The sequence below is a fragment of the Mizuhopecten yessoensis genome, unplaced genomic scaffold (assembly GCF_002113885.1).
Source record: "Mizuhopecten yessoensis strain PY_sf001 unplaced genomic scaffold, ASM211388v2 scaffold4999.3, whole genome shotgun sequence".
Taxonomy (NCBI): Eukaryota; Metazoa; Mollusca; class Bivalvia; order Pectinida; family Pectinidae; genus Mizuhopecten; species Mizuhopecten yessoensis.
This window is the reverse complement of record NW_018405829.1, coordinates 1,046,244-1,064,647: the sequence shown is the minus strand read 5'-3', so window position 1 is coordinate 1,064,647 and position 18,404 is coordinate 1,046,244. Positions and strand designations below refer to the sequence as shown.

At 36.8% G+C, this 18,404-nt stretch overlaps 1 protein-coding gene across 2 annotated transcripts; it reads right to left on the bottom strand.

The window, feature by feature from the left end:
* Positions 1 to 595: 595 nt before the first annotated feature.
* LOC110450135 (leucine-rich repeat-containing protein 56-like) lies at positions 596 to 18,399 on the bottom strand. 2 transcript variants are annotated; one of them, XM_021497418.1, is made up of 13 exons: positions 18,249 to 18,399; positions 17,063 to 17,149; positions 14,693 to 14,852; positions 12,415 to 12,563; positions 11,673 to 11,852; positions 10,859 to 10,973; positions 10,411 to 10,606; positions 7,228 to 7,422; positions 6,892 to 7,031; positions 6,273 to 6,376; positions 5,278 to 5,438; positions 2,867 to 3,200; positions 598 to 2,144 (listed from the first exon to the last, which is right to left on the bottom strand). In XM_021497418.1, the coding sequence occupies exons 2-13, from the start codon at positions 17,092 to 17,094 to the stop codon at positions 1,937 to 1,939; spliced, it is 1,974 nt and encodes a 657-aa protein (XP_021353093.1). In that variant the 5' UTR covers positions 17,095 to 17,149; positions 18,249 to 18,399; the 3' UTR covers positions 598 to 1,936. The 2 variants fall into 2 exon arrangements, with proteins under 2 accessions (XP_021353094.1, XP_021353093.1); XM_021497419.1 differs by lacking the exons at positions 17,063 to 17,149; positions 18,249 to 18,399 and adding an exon at positions 16,906 to 17,009 and having other exon boundaries at positions 596 to 2,144.
* Between the last annotated feature and the right edge of the window lie 5 nt (positions 18,400 to 18,404).

Below are 18,404 nucleotides of genomic sequence, written 5' to 3'. Positions count from 1 at the left end.
TAAAAGGCCAGTGATATTGTCGAATGAAATTCATTAGATTTGAATGAACAATTGATGATCAGACTTAACACACTATACAAATCATCATTACCTGTCCATGCACTTACTTTACATTTATTTCATTAACAAGTAGGTCGAGACAAAAATACCGGCCATAATGTCATTAACAAGTAGGTCAAAACAAAAATACCAGCCATAATGTCATTAACAAGTAGGTCAAGACAAAAACACCGGCCATAATGTCATTGACAAGTAGGTCAAGACAAAAATACCGGCCATAATGTCATTGACAAGTAGGTCAAAACAAAAAAACCTGAATGTCATTAACTCCAAAAGGTTTGGAGAGAAACTTAATCATTTAAAAATCTGATAAACAGAAGTGCAATTAACTCTTAATCAGATTATGAAGAGCACCATAGGGCGGAGAAGCTCTAATCACACATCTCCACAGAGAGTCGCTAACACATGTAGGACTAGGAGAAGCTCTAATCACACATCTCCACAGAGTGTCGCTAACACATGTAGGACTATCACGCCTACTATCATAGCTATCAACTGACACTCATATATAAGTTTAAAATAATTTGGTGTAAATTCATTTATTTTACATTTTATAATATTATTGTGTCCATCATATTTGTTCTATTTTGGTTTTTACAAAAACAAAAACATTAAGAACAAAAACTGTTATAGGATGATATATAGCCTGACTTGATCTGACTTTGTATAGGTGTGGCTGTATTAGAGGGTACAATAAACCTGTTTGATGTGCTATCTCAATGTCAGATGAAGAAATGCAGTCAAACTCCTTACTTTAACTGTAGAAATAAGACATTGGTTTTAACCCCAAAACTGCATGTCAGAGTCAGTGCCCCAACAATACACACAGAACTACAAAGTTCCACAATGTGATGTCAGTTACATATTGACATGCAAATTTTGGGATTTGCCATCCAACAATATAGTTAACCACAGTTAAAGTCGAAGAGTCTATTACTTATATATATATTGGCTATGTGACATAGGTATGTCGTCTGTATCCTATACACTTTTATGTATATTATCTTTATCACACAATCTTATACCATGTTCAGCATCACTCTCAATTACAGTAATCTATTCTTGGTGTTTACATGAAGAATTTAATTATTTTGGAATTCAATTGAAAGATACTTTAAAATCACTGGTCATAATCATGCAGTCACCAAGTTCCTCCAGACAAAAGTCACCAAATCAAATCACATACTATGTGTCCGTTTTGTAGCAGATTCCTGGAATAAGTGACCAAATCAAATCTAATACTATGTGTCCGTTTTGTAGCAGATTCCTGAAATAAATCCAAAATGCAGTGCCAGTTATGTAGCAATAATCACAGGAATTTCTAACCATTTGGCTTACAGGTTCACGTCAGCAGTAACACAAGTACCCAGTAATACCGGAGAATACTCGAAACCAGCATGTCCGGTAGGTTTAGGAATTATCCACCTCATATTGTTTGCCTTGTCATATATATCCATACAGATATCGGATGAAATTACCTCAAGTTGCACAAAAACTAGCATTAATTTGCGACATTATCATAAAATGCGAGTCCCCACATTACTTCTAAGCGTCAGTAAGCAGTTGACACTACCGTCCAAATCATGAAGCTTTGTAGAACTCAAGTAAATCACAGGCACGTCATCCCAGCTCAATCTACTTCATATCACAATCTGCTTGTACCCTCTCCACAAATAACGTTGTCTAAATACAGTGCTGGCCTAGAAACCATCTCTATCAAACTATCCCAAAAGTTTATGATTTATGAGAATGGCAAGTCAACACTTCAGGAGAGGAGTAATTCAAAGTACATGTACAGTAAATTTTCTATCATTATGATATGAAATTTAAGCAGCTGTACTAAAATACAAGTCATGTTGGAGTAAAATTGTTTTGGCTATTTAGGAACCGGTGGGCGAGAGGGTAGGCTGGGTACGGATGGAAGGGTACGGCGAATTCTTTGTTGTGTGGATGGCAGTGAGGGTTGAAGAACGGCATTGGCAGTGAATGGTCGACTAGGGGGGAGGGGCCTCTCTGCTGCCGAGGTGCCTCTAATCACAGGCTGAACAGCCTCAGAGTAGATATTGCTGCGATCATATTTCCTCCTGAAATGTAAACATTTCAACAGAAATTGTAATTGGCAGATATTTTGAAAGAATGTTTAGCAACATAAGACTTAATTGAAAAAATGTGTATTGTCTTGTCAGGTCACAAAATTATTCATACAATTTCATATCATTGAATAATCATCATCAGCATGGACAAGTATTACAAATATTTAGCCCTTGTCTTTTTGCTGTTGCCTTGAACTTGAAGTACCCTAACATAGTTGGCAAACAATACCATCTAGTCACAACATAGCCAGGATCCATTTATCTAGTTTCTTAAAAACATCAACAATCTGCACTTAAGATTTTATTTTAAGGATTCTTTAAAATGTTAAGCAAATATGTTGATAGTCTACATGGAGGCCAGTATTGAATGCTACAAGACTAGAAAAAAACATTTGGGAGATCACTGGGTATATATGTCATCCATGAAGGTTATTAAACATTTTCACTGTACTACAAATTATCAAAGGTTTACAAAGGTATTGACTATCAGGTAGTTAAGTTGTTAGCATTCCACAAGATCTTTCTATTCTTGATACATGAGTTTTTTCCCTTCATAATTGTTATTTTTATGCAGTTCAAAAATACTGGGGTTCTAATCCTACTAGGCAATTGTCTTGGGCTAATTCATAAAAATTTGGAGATTGCTTAGCAGTTAGTGGGAGCAAATAGGGAGTCTATGTTCAACTAATTCACATTGTAGTAAAAGTATTTACCGGATACTGCTAGGACCTGACGCAGATGTTGGAGGGCTCGGTCCCTCTGTAGACATGGCATGCACAGGAGGTCGGGGAAGTCCTGAGTTATTCACCCTTAGTACACCCCGCACAGGACTGTTTCCCCGCACACCAGTTATCGGCTGGGAAGGAGGAGCAGGCCGCACAAAGCCTTTTGACTTTGGGCGGGCACCATCACTTTCTGACAACTGTCTGGTTTCCTGTCTGTCCAGAACTGACCTGCCATGGTCACTACCCGTTATATCCTGGTAATTTGCTGGCTGTTTGTTGTGCAGGCGCTCCACAACCATTTTGTGATTTATTGATCTGTGGTCTGCAATGAAGAAATAACCTTACATAATCATAACAACATATCAATTATATAGTTGGGTCTTGTCCAGCCCCCTCTTATCTGGTAGTCATACTATCAACCCAATGTTTACTAGAAGCTGAGGTTTATCAGGGAATTTTGGGAAACAGACCTTGGTTCCAAATAAAGAAAATCACTGACAAAACTAAGAAAACTGGAATTTTCAAATGTTTGGAATATGTAAAAGGTTGTTATATCAAACTTTATTTTTTTTCATTACCCTATAGAAAAGACAACTCAAAGTTTCTTAAAACATGGTAAGTTTACCTGGACCTTAAAACATGGTGAGTTTACCTGGACCTAAAAACATGGTAAGTTTACCTGGAACTTTAAACATGGTAAGTTTACCTGGACCTTAAAACATGGTAAGTTTACCTGGACCTTAAAACATGGTAAGTTTACCTGGACCTTAAAACATGATAAGTTTACCTGGACCTAGAAACATGGTAAGTTAACCTGGAACTTAAAACATGGTAAGTTTACCTGGACCTTAAAACATGGTAAGTTTACCTGGACCTTAAAACATGGTAAGTTTACCTGCATGGACCTAAAATGAGAGACAATAAATCCCTATAAGTTGAGAAGTCAATACAGAGGACAAACTCTATCACCTTTCCTATTTGATATTTGAACTCATTTTGGTAAGCACTATATTTGAGAGGTATTATGTTAAAACATCTAATTATCTTCAAACAATGAGCCAAACACAAAATTCTTTTCAAAATAAAAGTTACCTTGACTTTTGACAAGAACCAAAATACAATAAAAAATTTGACTTAGATGAACATATTTCTGAATCAGTAAGTCAAAACAGGTGGTATTTCTAAAGCTCTCGAGCAGAAATCAAAGTTCTGTTTTAGTAATGGTAGCCAGTACCTGTATGTAATGATGTCATACACATCCCCAACTAAGACTGCGAGGTAAACAGTATCTCTATCTAAACACATAGTCTCAATCATGATTGGAGTAAAAACCAAAATTTACTTTCAGAAAATTAAATGGACCTGTGACTCTAGTCCCTTGAAAGATTTTGAAATTTTAATGGAAATGTGAAATTGATTTTATGAAATTTTAATATGAATTTTGATGTAAATGTTAATCACTGAAAAATAATTTTACATGTATGTATTTGAATGCTAATTTGAACAAGAGTACCACGGGGTGGAACAATATACGCCTGTCCAATGCCATATAGTGTTATATACTTTCTTGAAATAGGATCTGCATCATTCTAAGAGTGGTTAGCTGATATGCTATGAAAAATGTAGGAGAAAATCTCAGGACAAAAAAACAAATACTGAAATGAACAAAGGGCAATAACTTTTGCAAAACTCGTTGAATCAAATTCTTTTAAGGGAGACACAACTTCATATCATGATTATAATGTATACCAAGTTTCAAAGAAATCCGTCAAAAAATGTAGGAGATCTCCGGACAAAAAATCAAATACTGAAATGAACAAAGGGCAATAACTTTTGCAAAACTCGTTGAATCAAATTCTTTTAAGGGAGACACAACTTCATATCATGATTATAATGTATACCAAGTTACAAAGAGATCAGTCGAAAAATGTAGGAGGAGATTGCCGGACAAACAAAAGTTTACGCCGTCCGGCCGTCCGGACAACCCCATACCATCATACTTCCGTCAAATTTGACGGGCGTATAAAAATGATTTAACTCTGAAAAATAAAGCAGTCAAAAGATGCGGATTTAATGTTGAATTCTTAATGACCATTATGTTAAAATTTACTGATTTTCTTCAGAAACATAACTTCTTTTGAACATTTAGCATTAATTTTACATCGCATAAAGTTTTAAAAAAATATTTTGTTTGTTAAATTTGAACTTTAGATCTTTTATTTTTACTGTAAATATTTGGAAATAGGTGACTCATCTGAACAGGCGGTCAGATCCATAGAGTATAGCTTGAATGATTTACAGAACTTCCGCCCTGGCGATACCCTACAGGTAAACACATTAAATACTTTATGACAATTTTCTGTAGAAGGTCTTGGGATCAGTTTTGGCTAGTTTCTTACCCTCTTCTGTTGTGTCTGCATCAAGAGGAGAGAACCCAAGGTCATCATCAATTTCCTCATCCTCGTCGGATGTGATTTCCTCCCCAGACAGACTGATGGCGTCGTCGTGGTCCACAATTAAAACCTGGGGTGCTTTTGTCTCCTGGATTTTGATCATCCGCCTGCATGGTGATAAAGAATGAAAACAAATAAGAATGTGGTCACAAAAGTTTTAAAAACAATATCATTTTGCTAGAATTTTCAGCGAAAGTGTCAAAGGCCGCGTAATACAGGAGACAGTGAACATGTGGCAAAAAGTATTTTCAATGAGATAGTGTAGTCATATAAAACTGCATACTTGAAGCCAGTTGGGGAGATGTCAAAAGGAATTTTAAATAAGGGGGAACTGAGAAAGGAGTCAAAAAGTGCTTACATTGGGCAATTGGAGGAAAGTGGTGGGATATCAAATAGGCAGTTACATGGGCATTGGGGGAAGTCAGAGAGGGACTGTTGAAAAGTGCTAACATGGGGCAAGTAAGAGTCAGGAAGAAGGGGAAAGATGTCAAATGGGGCAAGTTAGAGTCAGGAAGAAGGGGAGAGATGTCAAATAGGGTAATTAAGTAAGAGCCAGGAAGGAGGGGAAAGATGTCAAATGGGGCAAATAAGAGTCAGGAAGAAGGGGAGAGATGTCAAATGGGGAAAGTAAGAGTCAGGAAGAAGGGGAGAGATGTCAAATGGGGTAAGTAAGAGTCAGGAAGGAGGGGAGAGATGTCAAAAGGTGCTTTCATTGGCAAGTGTGGGAGAAGACAGAATCTAAAGGCAGTAATGGTATTGGATGTTTCAATACAGCAGAGGCTGCTGATAGTCTCCAATTAAAACCTTTTTTTCCAAATTTGACAGATAGCCAAAACTTTCAATCACTACTTTTTACAATGTGTATTTCAGGATAAAATTGCAAATTTCAATTGCTTTTGTTGCAAATGTTTTTCACTATATGGTATCTGTTTACAACTTACTGTTCATGATCTTTTTTCCAAGCTTGTAATTCTAAGGTTATTTCTGATCTCTCTCTATCATCCTCTGGAGGTAGATCATAGGTGTGCTCGGGCTGATGTTGGAACTGAAAAGGTTAAACGACACTTTATACAATTCTACATTACTGATAATTCAGGTATTATAATAAGACAGTTGAACTAATAGGTTATCTATGAGCAAAATGAGTATGGTAGTGTTAACAAGCATCAGCTTAGGAATATGTTGTTTCATTTCCAAAATATGTTCATATACAAAAAAAGATGATGATATGGCCATGTGTAACACTTCAATGTCATGTATTTATTATTTATAGCACGGATTCCCTGTTTGCTGGGTAGGAAATATACAACGTTAGTCTCTTTAAACAGAGGCGGCAGCTCTCCGTCAAAACAAAGACTAGCTCTGGTTATCTAGTGATATATTGTCACCAATGTAAGCTGTGGAGATATTTATTTCACTCCTTCACAGGCTAAATATCAGGACTCGTATGGTTTAGAAGAAATAGTTTGTACTTTTTTTACACATTGTCCTTGTAAACTTGAAAAGGGGTCAAGGTTATTTAAGCATTTGATGACTATCTAAGTCAGGTGACAAACCTACCTGGGGGAACATTTTTGGAGCAGTAGCCTCCTTGTTTTCTGGTCCTGTGATCCGTCGCCGTGACAGCAAGGCTTTGGAGGGATTTCCACAGATGACCTTCCCCAAAGTCAAATCACTTGATGCTTCTTCTGTCCGGACATCTGGAACATAAAACAAGCACTCAGAGTAAGGCCACTTAAAACAGCAAAATATCACCATTTGTGTATATTGTTATCCCACATTTGATAGCTAATATACAGCGTGTAACCAGCTGTGAGTACCAATTTGAGCTGCCTGTAAACGTACATGACAGCTGTGTGTGACAGGCAATGCCAAGCTGGCTGTTATATTTCTTACCTGTTGTATTAGTGTTACTGACTGTGCCAGTGCTAGGTCGTGCTGTGGCTGGCCGTAAACTTCCTGATGTGGTAGCAGGACGTCTTGACCCTGTGAGAGGACGGAATCCTGATGATGGCCTCAATGCACTGCCAGGTCTGAAGGCTGTGGAAGGACGCAAAGAGGCACTGCTTGGCCGACTGCCATCTGAAGGGGCTGAAAAACAACAGTCAATATATACATTTCCTTTGAAGTCCTTATATAAACCTTCCAACCAAAGGTTATTGCTATAATCCAACAACAGCAAGCCATTACATGTGAATATTTTCTAATTTAAAAACTGATCAAGTGTTTCCATCAAACTGTTTGAGTAATTGAGGACCAAAAATGAGGACCAATCATATGCATTAAGTGAAGTCAGATCTAAATTATGATGGGAATTCCCAAATGGTTTCTGAATGTTTTCTACCTGACAGGACAGGTTACCATAGAAAGCACAATCTTGTTCCCCCTGACAAAACAGGTAACCATAGAAACAACAACCTTGTTCCCCCTGACAGAACAGGTAACCATAGAAAGCACAATATTGTTCCCCCTGACAGAACAGGTAACAATAGAAACAACAACCTTGTTCCCCCTGACAGAACAGGTAACCATAGAAAGCACAACATTGTTCCCCCTGACAGAACAGTTACATAGAAACGACAACCTTGTTCCCCCTGACAGAACAGGTAACCATAGAAAGCACAACATTGTTCCTCCGGACAGAACAGGTAATCATAGAAAGCACAATATTGTTCCCCCTGACAGAACATAGAATCCATGATTAATCAACATAGAAATGTCAACAACAATCCATGGACAGTAATCATAGAAATATCAACAACAATCCATGGACAGTAACCATTGAAATGTCAACAACAATTAATGGACAGTAATCATTGAAATGTCAACCACAATCCATGGACAGTAATCATAGAAATATCAACAACAATCCATGGACAGTAATCATTGAAATGTCAACAACAACCCATGGACAGTAATCATAGAAATTTCAACAACAATTCATGGACAGTAATCATAGAAATGTAAACAACAATCCATGGACAGTAATCACAGAAATGTCAACAACAATCCATGGACGGTAATCATAGAAATGTCAACAACAGTCCATAGACAGTAATCATAGAAATGGAAACAACAATCCATGGACAGTAATCACAGAAATGACAACAACAATCCATGGACAGTAATCACAGAAATGTCAACAACAATCCATGGACGGTAATCATAGAAATGTCAACAACAGTCCATAGACAGTAATCATAGAAATGTAAACAACAATCCATGGACAGTAATCACAGAAATGACAACAACAATCCATGGACAGTAATCATAGAAATGTCAACAACAATCCATGGACAGTAATCATGGAAATGTCAACAACAATCCATGGACAATAACCATTGAAATGTCAACAACAATTCATGGACAGTAATCATTGAAATGTCAACAACAATCCATGGACAGTAATCATAGAAATGTCAACAACAATCCATGGACAGTAATCATAGAAATGTCAACAACAGTCCAAGGAGAGTAATCATAGAAATGTCAACAACCGTCCATGGAGAGTAATCATAGAAATGTCAACAACAATCCATAGACAGTAATCATAGAAATGTCAACAACAATCCATGGACAGTAATCATAGAAATGTCAACAACAATCCATGGACAGTAATCATAGAAATGTCAACAACAATCCATGGACAGTAATCATAGAAATGTCAACAACAATCCATGGACAGTAATCATAGAAATGTCAACAACAATCCATGGACAGTAATCATAGAAATGTCAACAACAATCCATGGACAGTAATCATAGAAATGTCAACAACAATCCATGGACAGTAATCATAGAAATGTCAACAACAATCCATGGACAGTAATCATAGAAATGTCAACAACAATCCATGGACAGTAATCATAGAAATGTCAACAACAATCCATGGACAGTAATCATAGAAATGTCAACAACAATCCATGGACAGTAATCATAGAAATGTCAACAACAATCCATGGACAGTAATCATAGAAATGTCAACAACAATCCATGGACAGTAATCATAGAAATGTCAACAACAATCCATGGACAGTAATCATAGAAATGTCAACAACAATCCATGGACAGTAATCATTGAAATGTCAACAACAATCCATGGACAGTAATCATAGAAATGTCAACAACAATCCATGGACAGTAATCATTGAAATGTCAACAACAATTCATGGACAGTAATCATAGAAATGTCAACAACAATCCATGGACAATAATCATTGAAATGTCAACAACAATTCATGGACAGTAATCATAAAAATGTCAACAACAATCCATGGACAGTAATCATTGAAATGTCAACAACAGTCCATGGACAGTAATCATAGAAATGTCAACAACAATCCATGGACAATAATCATAGAAATGTTAACAACAATCCATGGACAGTAATCATTGAAATGTCAACAACAATCCATAGACAGTAATCATAGAAATGTCAACAACAATCCATGGACAATAATCATAGAAATGTTAACAACAATCCATGGACAGTAATCATTGAAATGTCAACAACAATCCATAGACAGTAATCATAGAAATGTCAACAACAATCCATGGACAATAATCATAGAAATGTTAACAACAATCCATGGACAGTAATCATTGAAATGTCAACAACAATCCATAGACAGTAATCATAGAAATGTCAACAACAATCCATGGACAATAATCATAGAAATGTTAACAACAATCCATGGACAGTAATCATTGAAATGTCAACAACAATTCATGGACAGTAATCATAGAAATGTCAACAACAATCCATGGACAATAATCATAGAAATGTCAACAACAATCTATTAACAATAATCATGGAAATGTCAACAACAATCCATGGACAGTTATTATAGAAGTGTCAACAACAGTCCATGGACAGTAATCTTAGAAATGTCAACAACAGTCCATGGACAGTAATCTTAGAAATGTCAACAATAATCCATGGACAGTTATTACAGAAATGTCAACAACAAAGTCGTATTTACATCCAAAATTATCTAAGTCTGTATATGAAAACAAAATCAAATAGTTGAATACAAATAGGGATATGCCATCCTACTTTTTGTAGGTATATATTTCTCACCCCCTCCATCAGAGGTTCCCAAACTCTCCATTGAGCCTGTCAGTCCCAAATCATTGTGTAAATCCTCCAAAAATGCCCAGTCAGCATCAAACACATTTTTTGTTTTACTTGACGGTTCCATTGATAAGGGTTCATCATCTAAACAGACCAGGTGAGGGATCCCCTTCTTCACCTCTTGTCTGTAGTCATAGTTCTCCTGTAATTTATAAAACAAAGTTGATCCATACAGACATCACCCTACAGTGATGTTCATTTTAATTGAATGGTCGTTTTATTTCATTCACAAATCAATGACAGTTAATCTTATTTAACTTTCGAAAAATATGATTTTAAATATTGGAGTTTATTTTGCTCTGATTGGGATCATTGAATATTGAACCTTGTATTTTCATTAATTCAGCATTTATTTCAGTGAAAGATATTTCCGCTTCCGAAAATGAAAACTTACATCCTCTCTGTCTGGTGCAGGTTGAACACAAAGTGGGTTTGCTTCTAATGTGAGATTCGTCAATTTCAGGCAGAAGGACAGATACTGTATTTGTGATATGTCATCTAGATTATTCCTGCAAGATTAAAATTAAAATATCAATATGATTTATCAATAAATTTTGTCTCACTTGCCAAGCAATAAGAAAAAAAACCAAAAAAACATAGAACCGTATTAAACAAATTATATATTTAATATAATTTGATTTTAATAAAGTTTTATGAAGTTTTCTTTGTCGATCTTTAAAAGTTCAGATCTTAATTTTGGTACACCACTTCACTTAATAACTAAACTAAAACTTTGGCCCAGTTTAGTTGACTTACTTTATCAATACCAACTTTCACTGACTCTGATCTAACTCCATCCTAACATATTTAGATAAGAAAACATTTACCATGTTTTGATTTAATATAAACAATGAATACATTTTGAATAAATCTAAAAAAAATATGAATAGAATTCTTTAATACTAAATTGTATTGGAGTGGCATCCGTTATATACTGACAGAAATTCTCTATTTCCTCCATACAAAATGTTACAATGGGATAACTAGCTTGAGTTTGTTTGTATTTTACTTAAGATTTAAATTGACATTTTTTTTGTATTCATTGAATGAGATCAAAACAGTAAATATCTTAATTCTGATTTAACTTGTTTCTCTCTCCACAATATACATGTATACTGAAAGGAAGATGTGTACTAGAAAGATTTTAATTACTGTTTTAAATCACTTTATATAACACTGTTTTTATATACGGTGTATAATATACTTACCCTTCTAAGTCTAGTATTTGAAGTTTGTCTAACATACTAAGTGGGCTGATGTCTGAAATTTCATTATAGGATAAATATAGTTCCTTGAGACTGCTCATGGAGGATACACCGTCAAGTTCAACCAGGGAACAACGAGACATCCACAGCACTTTAACAAACCGTAACGATGACCCCAAATCCCTGAAATACAGAAAACACACAGTTAGCACAGGTACACAAAAACGTACAACCCCAAACCTGATTTAAGTTAAAGTAGTACTGACCTGATTCTGGTAATATTCTGATTAATCAAATGTGTTGACCATTGGTCAGTTAGGCCAAGAAAAAGATAAATCAACTGCTGAATTCATTACCAATATTAGTTGTAATGATTGTGTGTAGATAATATGGCATTTCATTAGAGAGATTCAAGATTTGAAGCCTATCTCCTTGCTAGATACTAACAAGAGTTAAGCAGCAGGAGTCTCCTGATATTTATGTCCAGGTATGTTGGCATCATCACTGACTTTCTTCAACTCTTGAGCCTGTTTATAGCTACTTAGGATATAAACTACAGATTCAGTGTTTTACACATAGTAATTTTTACATGATATCATTTTTCATTCGTATAAGTAACACGCACAACAACAGCATGGAGGATTTCACAAATTGTCTTTCTTCAAAACGATTATTGGTTGACCATCAGTTAGTTAATTGTAACCAATAATTGGTCATACAATTTCCACTGATTCCCAACACTTGCCTGATACAGGGTATAACACTGTTGGAAAGTCGTAGCTGGGATAGGTTGGGTAGTAATGATCCAAAGTTCCCAAGGCTTGTGTCTGATGTGTCAACCTTCAGTTGCAGACTACTCACTACCTCTAGATTCTGTACCCCAGTCAGTAGCTTCTACAACCCAAACAATACAACATAACCAAATACACTCATGTCAAAATGTTAACATAAGATGTAATACAAAAAGAACTGAAAATTACAGGATAAGGAAATGGTTTAATCAGACTAATTAACCCTTTCACCCCTATGTAACTTTAAGTAGACTCTACCATGAAATGATATGGATGTGTCCATTATGGTCTACAGTGGTGAAAGGGTTAATGCCATGTACAAGTGTGATTAGTTCCATTATAATCCAGAAATATAAAAGTCAGATGTTTGTTATCGCTGGAATCCAATGGCTCTGCTTTCAATATACAATTACCTATAAGTTTCCAGTTTGCCAGGGAGAGATACTGTGTGTTTGCTATAAGTTACAAGTTTGCCGGGGAGAGATACTGTGTGTTTGCTATAAGTTACCAGTTTGCCAGGGAGAGATACTGTGTGTTTGCTATAAGTTACCAGTTTGCCAGAGGGAGATACTGTGTGTTTGCTATTAGTTACCAGTTTGCCGGGGGATAGGTACTGTGTGTTTGCTGTAAGCTACCAGTTTGCCAGGGGAGAGGTATTGTGTGTTTGCTATAAGTTACCAGTTTGACAGGGGGAGAGATACTGTGTGTTTGCTGTAAGTTACCATTTTGCCGGGGGAGAGGTATGTGTGTTTGCTGTAAGTTACCAGTTTGCCGGGGGAGAGGTACTGTGTGTTTGCTGTAAGTTACCAGTTTGCCGGGGGAGAGGTACTGTGTGTTTGCTGTAAGTTACCAGTTTGCTGGGGGAGAGGTGTTGTGTGTTTGCTATAAGTTACCAGTTTGCCGGGGGAGAGGTATTGTGTGTTTGCTGTAAGTTACCAGTTTGCTGGGGGAGAGGTGTTGTGTGTTTTCTATAAGTTACCAGTTTGCCGGGGGAGAGCTCGAGGTATTGGGTGTTTGCTGTAAGTTACCAGATTGCCGGGGGAGAGGTATTGTGTGTTTGCTATAAGTTACCAGTTTGCCGGGGGAGAGGTACTGGGTGTTTGCTATAAGTTACCAGTTTGCCGGGGGAGAGGTACTGTGTGTTTGCTATAAGTTACCAGTTTGCCGGGGGAGAGGTACTGTGTGTTTGCTATAAGTTACCAGTTTGCCGGGGGAGAGGTACTGTGTGTTTGCTATAAGTTACCAGTTTGCCGGGGGAGAGGTACTGTGTGTTTGCTATAAGTTACCAGTTTGCCGGGGGAGAGGTACTGTGTGTTTGCTATAAGTTACCAGTTTGCCGGGGGAGAGGTACTGTGTGTTTGCTATAAGTTACCAGTTTGCCGGGGGAGAGGTACTGTGTGTTTGCTATAAGTTACCAGTTTGCCGGGGGAGAGGTACTGTGTGTTTGCTATAAGTTACCAGTTTGCCGGGGGAGAGGTACTGTGTGTTTGCTATAAGTTACCAGTTTGCCGGGGGAGAGGTACTGTGTGTTTGCTATAAGTTACCAGTTTGCCGGGGGAGAGGTACTGTGTGTTTGCTATAAGTTACCAGTTTGCCGGGGGAGAGGTACTGTGTGTTTGCTATAAGTTACCAGTTTGCCGGGGGAGAGGTACTGTGTGTTTGCTATAAGTTACCAGTTTGCCGGGGGAGAGGTACTGTGTGTTTGCTATAAGTTACCAGTTTGCCGGGGGAGAGGTACTGTGTGTTTGCTATAAGTTACCAGTTTGCCGGGGGAGAGGTACTGTGTGTTTGCTATAAGTTACCAGTTTGCCGGGGGAGAGGTACTGTGTGTTTGCTATAAGTTACCAGTTTGCCGGGGGAGAGGTACTGTGTGTTTGCTATAAGTTACCAGTTTGCCGGGGGAGAGGTACTGTGTGTTTGCTATAAGTTACCAGTTTGCCGGGGGAGAGGTACTGTGTGTTTGCTATAAGTTACCAGTTTGCCGGGGGAGAGGTACTGTGTGTTTGCTATAAGTTACCAGTTTGCCGGGGGAGAGGTACTGTGTGTTTGCTATAAGTTACCAGTTTGCCGGGGGAGAGGTACTGTGTGTTTGCTATAAGTTACCAGTTTGCCGGGGGAGAGGTACTGTGTGTTTGCTATAAGTTACCAGTTTGCCGGGGGAGAGGTACTGTGTGTTTGCTATAAGTTACCAGTTTGCCGGGGGAGAGGTACTGTGTGTTTGCTGTAAGTTACCAGTTTGCCGGGGGAGAGGTACTGCTCCAGAAGAACGTCACTGTCCTCTAGTATTATGGGCTCTGGGTTTATTCTTGTATCTTTAAACTCGGTTATCTGCACACCTCTGGCCAGGGCACTACCAGGCCGCACACCAAAGTCAGAATTCATGTTTTGTAGCCTGTAAATACAAATGTATTATTCATATTTATTTTATCATTTAAAAGTTGTTTTAAACAGAACATAATTACATCTAGAATTTTGAGCCTCATTAAACAAGCCACAACTAATCTGGCTGTACCGAGTATTTAAGCAGTTGTATTCAAAAATCCACTCACTTTAGTTGGAAAGAAAGGTGGCTGGATTGTCAGATGTTAAATGGCAATGCATAAAGTATGTATCAACACAATAAACAAAAAAATACACATACAATTAAAAGTATCAATCATATAAAAAGTATTGAATTGTGAATGATGTACGTACCATGTCAAGATACGCAACAATAGTATTGAAACGCAGGATGTGTGAATAGTTTACCTGTTAATATATACCTAATGTTTGGAGAATAAACTAATGAAACAGTTCAGAAGTTACAGGCCAACTTTATACTTATTTTTACTCATAGCTTGATCTCTTAGTGTGACCTCAGGCTTCAGACGGTCCAACCCATGTTAGAGGTCTTGCACAGTTGATGAGTCTAAGAGCTATGTTGCATAATAAAGATACAACTACACCAGACTGGTTTAAGGGGAGGGACCAGAAAAAGAGCCATCCATCATTCTTGTTTCAAGGATTCTCCTGTCTTAAATTACAGCACATTACAAGTGTATAATGGCACACTTGACAATTTTTATACTTTGCCTCCCGTCATAGTTGCTATTACCTGCTAAAAGTTTGGCATTTATAGGGAAGTACAACAACTGATTTACCCGTTACCATTATATATAGGATCTTACATGAGTTTCCATTTTATATGAGATTTATGAAACGAGTCTTAAGGTGTGTGTTTTTATTTAGCTGGCGAGCTAAAATGAAAAATTTGTGACGAGTTTCATAAATTTCATATGAAATGAAAACGAGTGTAAGATCCTTTTTTTTATCACATAATCAAGATTTGTGGCATTCATTTGTGTAAAAAGACAGTTTTCATGCAACCTTGAAATGTAAAAAGCTGCCATTTTGACTTCAGTGCGAAAGTCTGTGACGTCATGTATTTATCCTAGGCGTGACGCCACAATTGAAACAACTGGAACTTACAACCAATCACAGGGCTGATAGGTCATATTACATGGGGTAATACGAAAAAGATATGACATGGGTATTTTCACTGGATAACACAGTACATTATGTGATAAAATGTGATCGTGAAGTACTGTACTGATATCTTTAAGCATTGTGTTTCAGTGAAGTAGCTCTCTAAATTTGTCGTCAAATCTGGCGTCAAATCTGTGCTATCACAAGGAGGCAAATATGCCAACATATCGCCTCCAGGTAACACACTACTATATACTTGTACATAAAGCGTACATGTATGGAGGCACACCTTAAATAACCTTAGGTAACACACTACGTATATATACTTGTACATATAGCGTACATGTATGGAGGCACACCTTATATAACCTTAGGTAACACACTACGTATATATACTTGTACATAAAGCGTACATGTATGGAGGCACACCTTATATAACCTTAGGTAACACACTACGTATATACTAGTACATAGCGTACATGTATGGAGACACATGTTAAATAACGGTAGGACACTAAACCCAATAAACAAAACCAAATATGTTCTGCTTAAAACACACATATCAAATACAAAGAAGATCTATTGAACAGTTTCGAGCAGTTCGGAGTTATATAATCCGAACAATCATTGTGGTAATTTTACTATGACTTCTTCATATGACCTTGACCTTGAAGGTACATCACATTGTGGGACACACTGTCTGGTAAGTAACATACCTTTTTTTTTCTTCTTTTCATTTTTCTTTTGATTGTATTTATATATATTACCTTCATTGCAGTTTGGAAGTCTAGTCCAGAAATTTGATTTTCGACCACTTGTTGTGACCTTGGGGTTGTAAGTTAAGCATACACTGTACTTGTGTATATATATATAAGCAAAGAGGATATGGTCCAATCAGTATCTGAGGAGCCATCAGAATCAGGTGTCAAAGCAGCGTGTCTCACAGTCTATATGGTATATATATGTATTAGGTAACATACCTGTAATACAGGGTATCCTGTGTGAAAGCCATCAGAATCTGGTGTCAAAGCAGGGGGTCTATATAGGTAGCATACCTGTAACACAGGGTATATCCTGTATGAGAGCCATCAAAATCAGGTGTCATAGCAGGGTGTCTATATATATTAGGTAACATACCTGTAACACAGGGTATCCTGTGTGAGAGCCATCGACAGAATCAGGTGTCAAAGCAGGGTATATCAGTACCTTGTCCACTGGGATACCCTGTGCAACATATAAAGAAAAATCAGCATCGACTAAATATTCAAGCAATTGAAATTAAGCTACGCTGTAATTATATTGAACACGAAAAGACTTTTCTGTAATTATATTGAACATGAAAAGACTTTTCTTTTTATGACTATATGAATGGACAAATACCGAACTATATAAGGCCAATTTCTAAATATATATTATTTTTGTTCAAGGTTCTACCGCATTGCTAAAAAAATTAAAGCTTGCTTGCTTGAAGGCAATAATCCCAAATCATATTCCTTAATTGGCTGTTAAATGAATAAATAAATATACAACATTTGATGTTGCGCCCTATCTAGCTAACATAAGCTACTCTAAAGCGCTTTACAGTACATAGATATACAATTTATACAATTAGCATATACATTAATCAATACACTTTTGAGGAAATCGCAGGAGCTGCCTTTTCAGGCGCTAACTACTAGTCCTATGCCACCTGTCTAATATCTCCCTACGTGTGTATGCTTGCATGTGTGCTGGAGATGTAATGTGTTACAATGTTTATTAGATTTATTTTCTTTTGAAAGCTCAGCAAATGTAATAAAATATCGGGTAAGATGTAAAATCGTTTGAACATTTCGATCACAATCTCACAAAATGAATGTAATTTTCAATATACTGAACAAAGCACATGTCCTTTGACCTTTATGCATTCCTTATTCAAAAATAAAATGATAATTAATATGAATTGATTTTTGAAAGAGAAATATACAAACAAAATGTTAAGATATGTCCAATATACTAATGAGACACTGATAGTACAGCAAGACTCTCGGTAAAAAAAAAAATAATAATCTTCAAACGGGCCAAAAATTGTAACTTTAATATAGCCATTTAAAAAATCTAAATGAAATGATGACAGGTCGAAATGCATTTTTTTAAATGGAACAACAATGTAAATGTTGACAGAAATAATCGTTTGAGAAGCACCGTTATTGCGATGATAAATGTAAAGGTACAACTCTGCAGAGAATATCTTGGAAGAGGTGTTAAACATCGATATATCACCAATCTGGTAGCTTCCATAACAACGTCGAATTTACATGTTTTTTCCTGACTTACAAGTTACCTGAATACATCCCTTTTGTCCATCAACGAAAAGAGTTCATTCTGCTACATAACTGTCGCTTTGCAACGTCAGTTTGAATGCAAATTATAAAGCTTTCCTGTAGAAATTAGTTTGTATGCGGTTGCAACGGACGCAAGTTCGCCATGTTGGAATTCC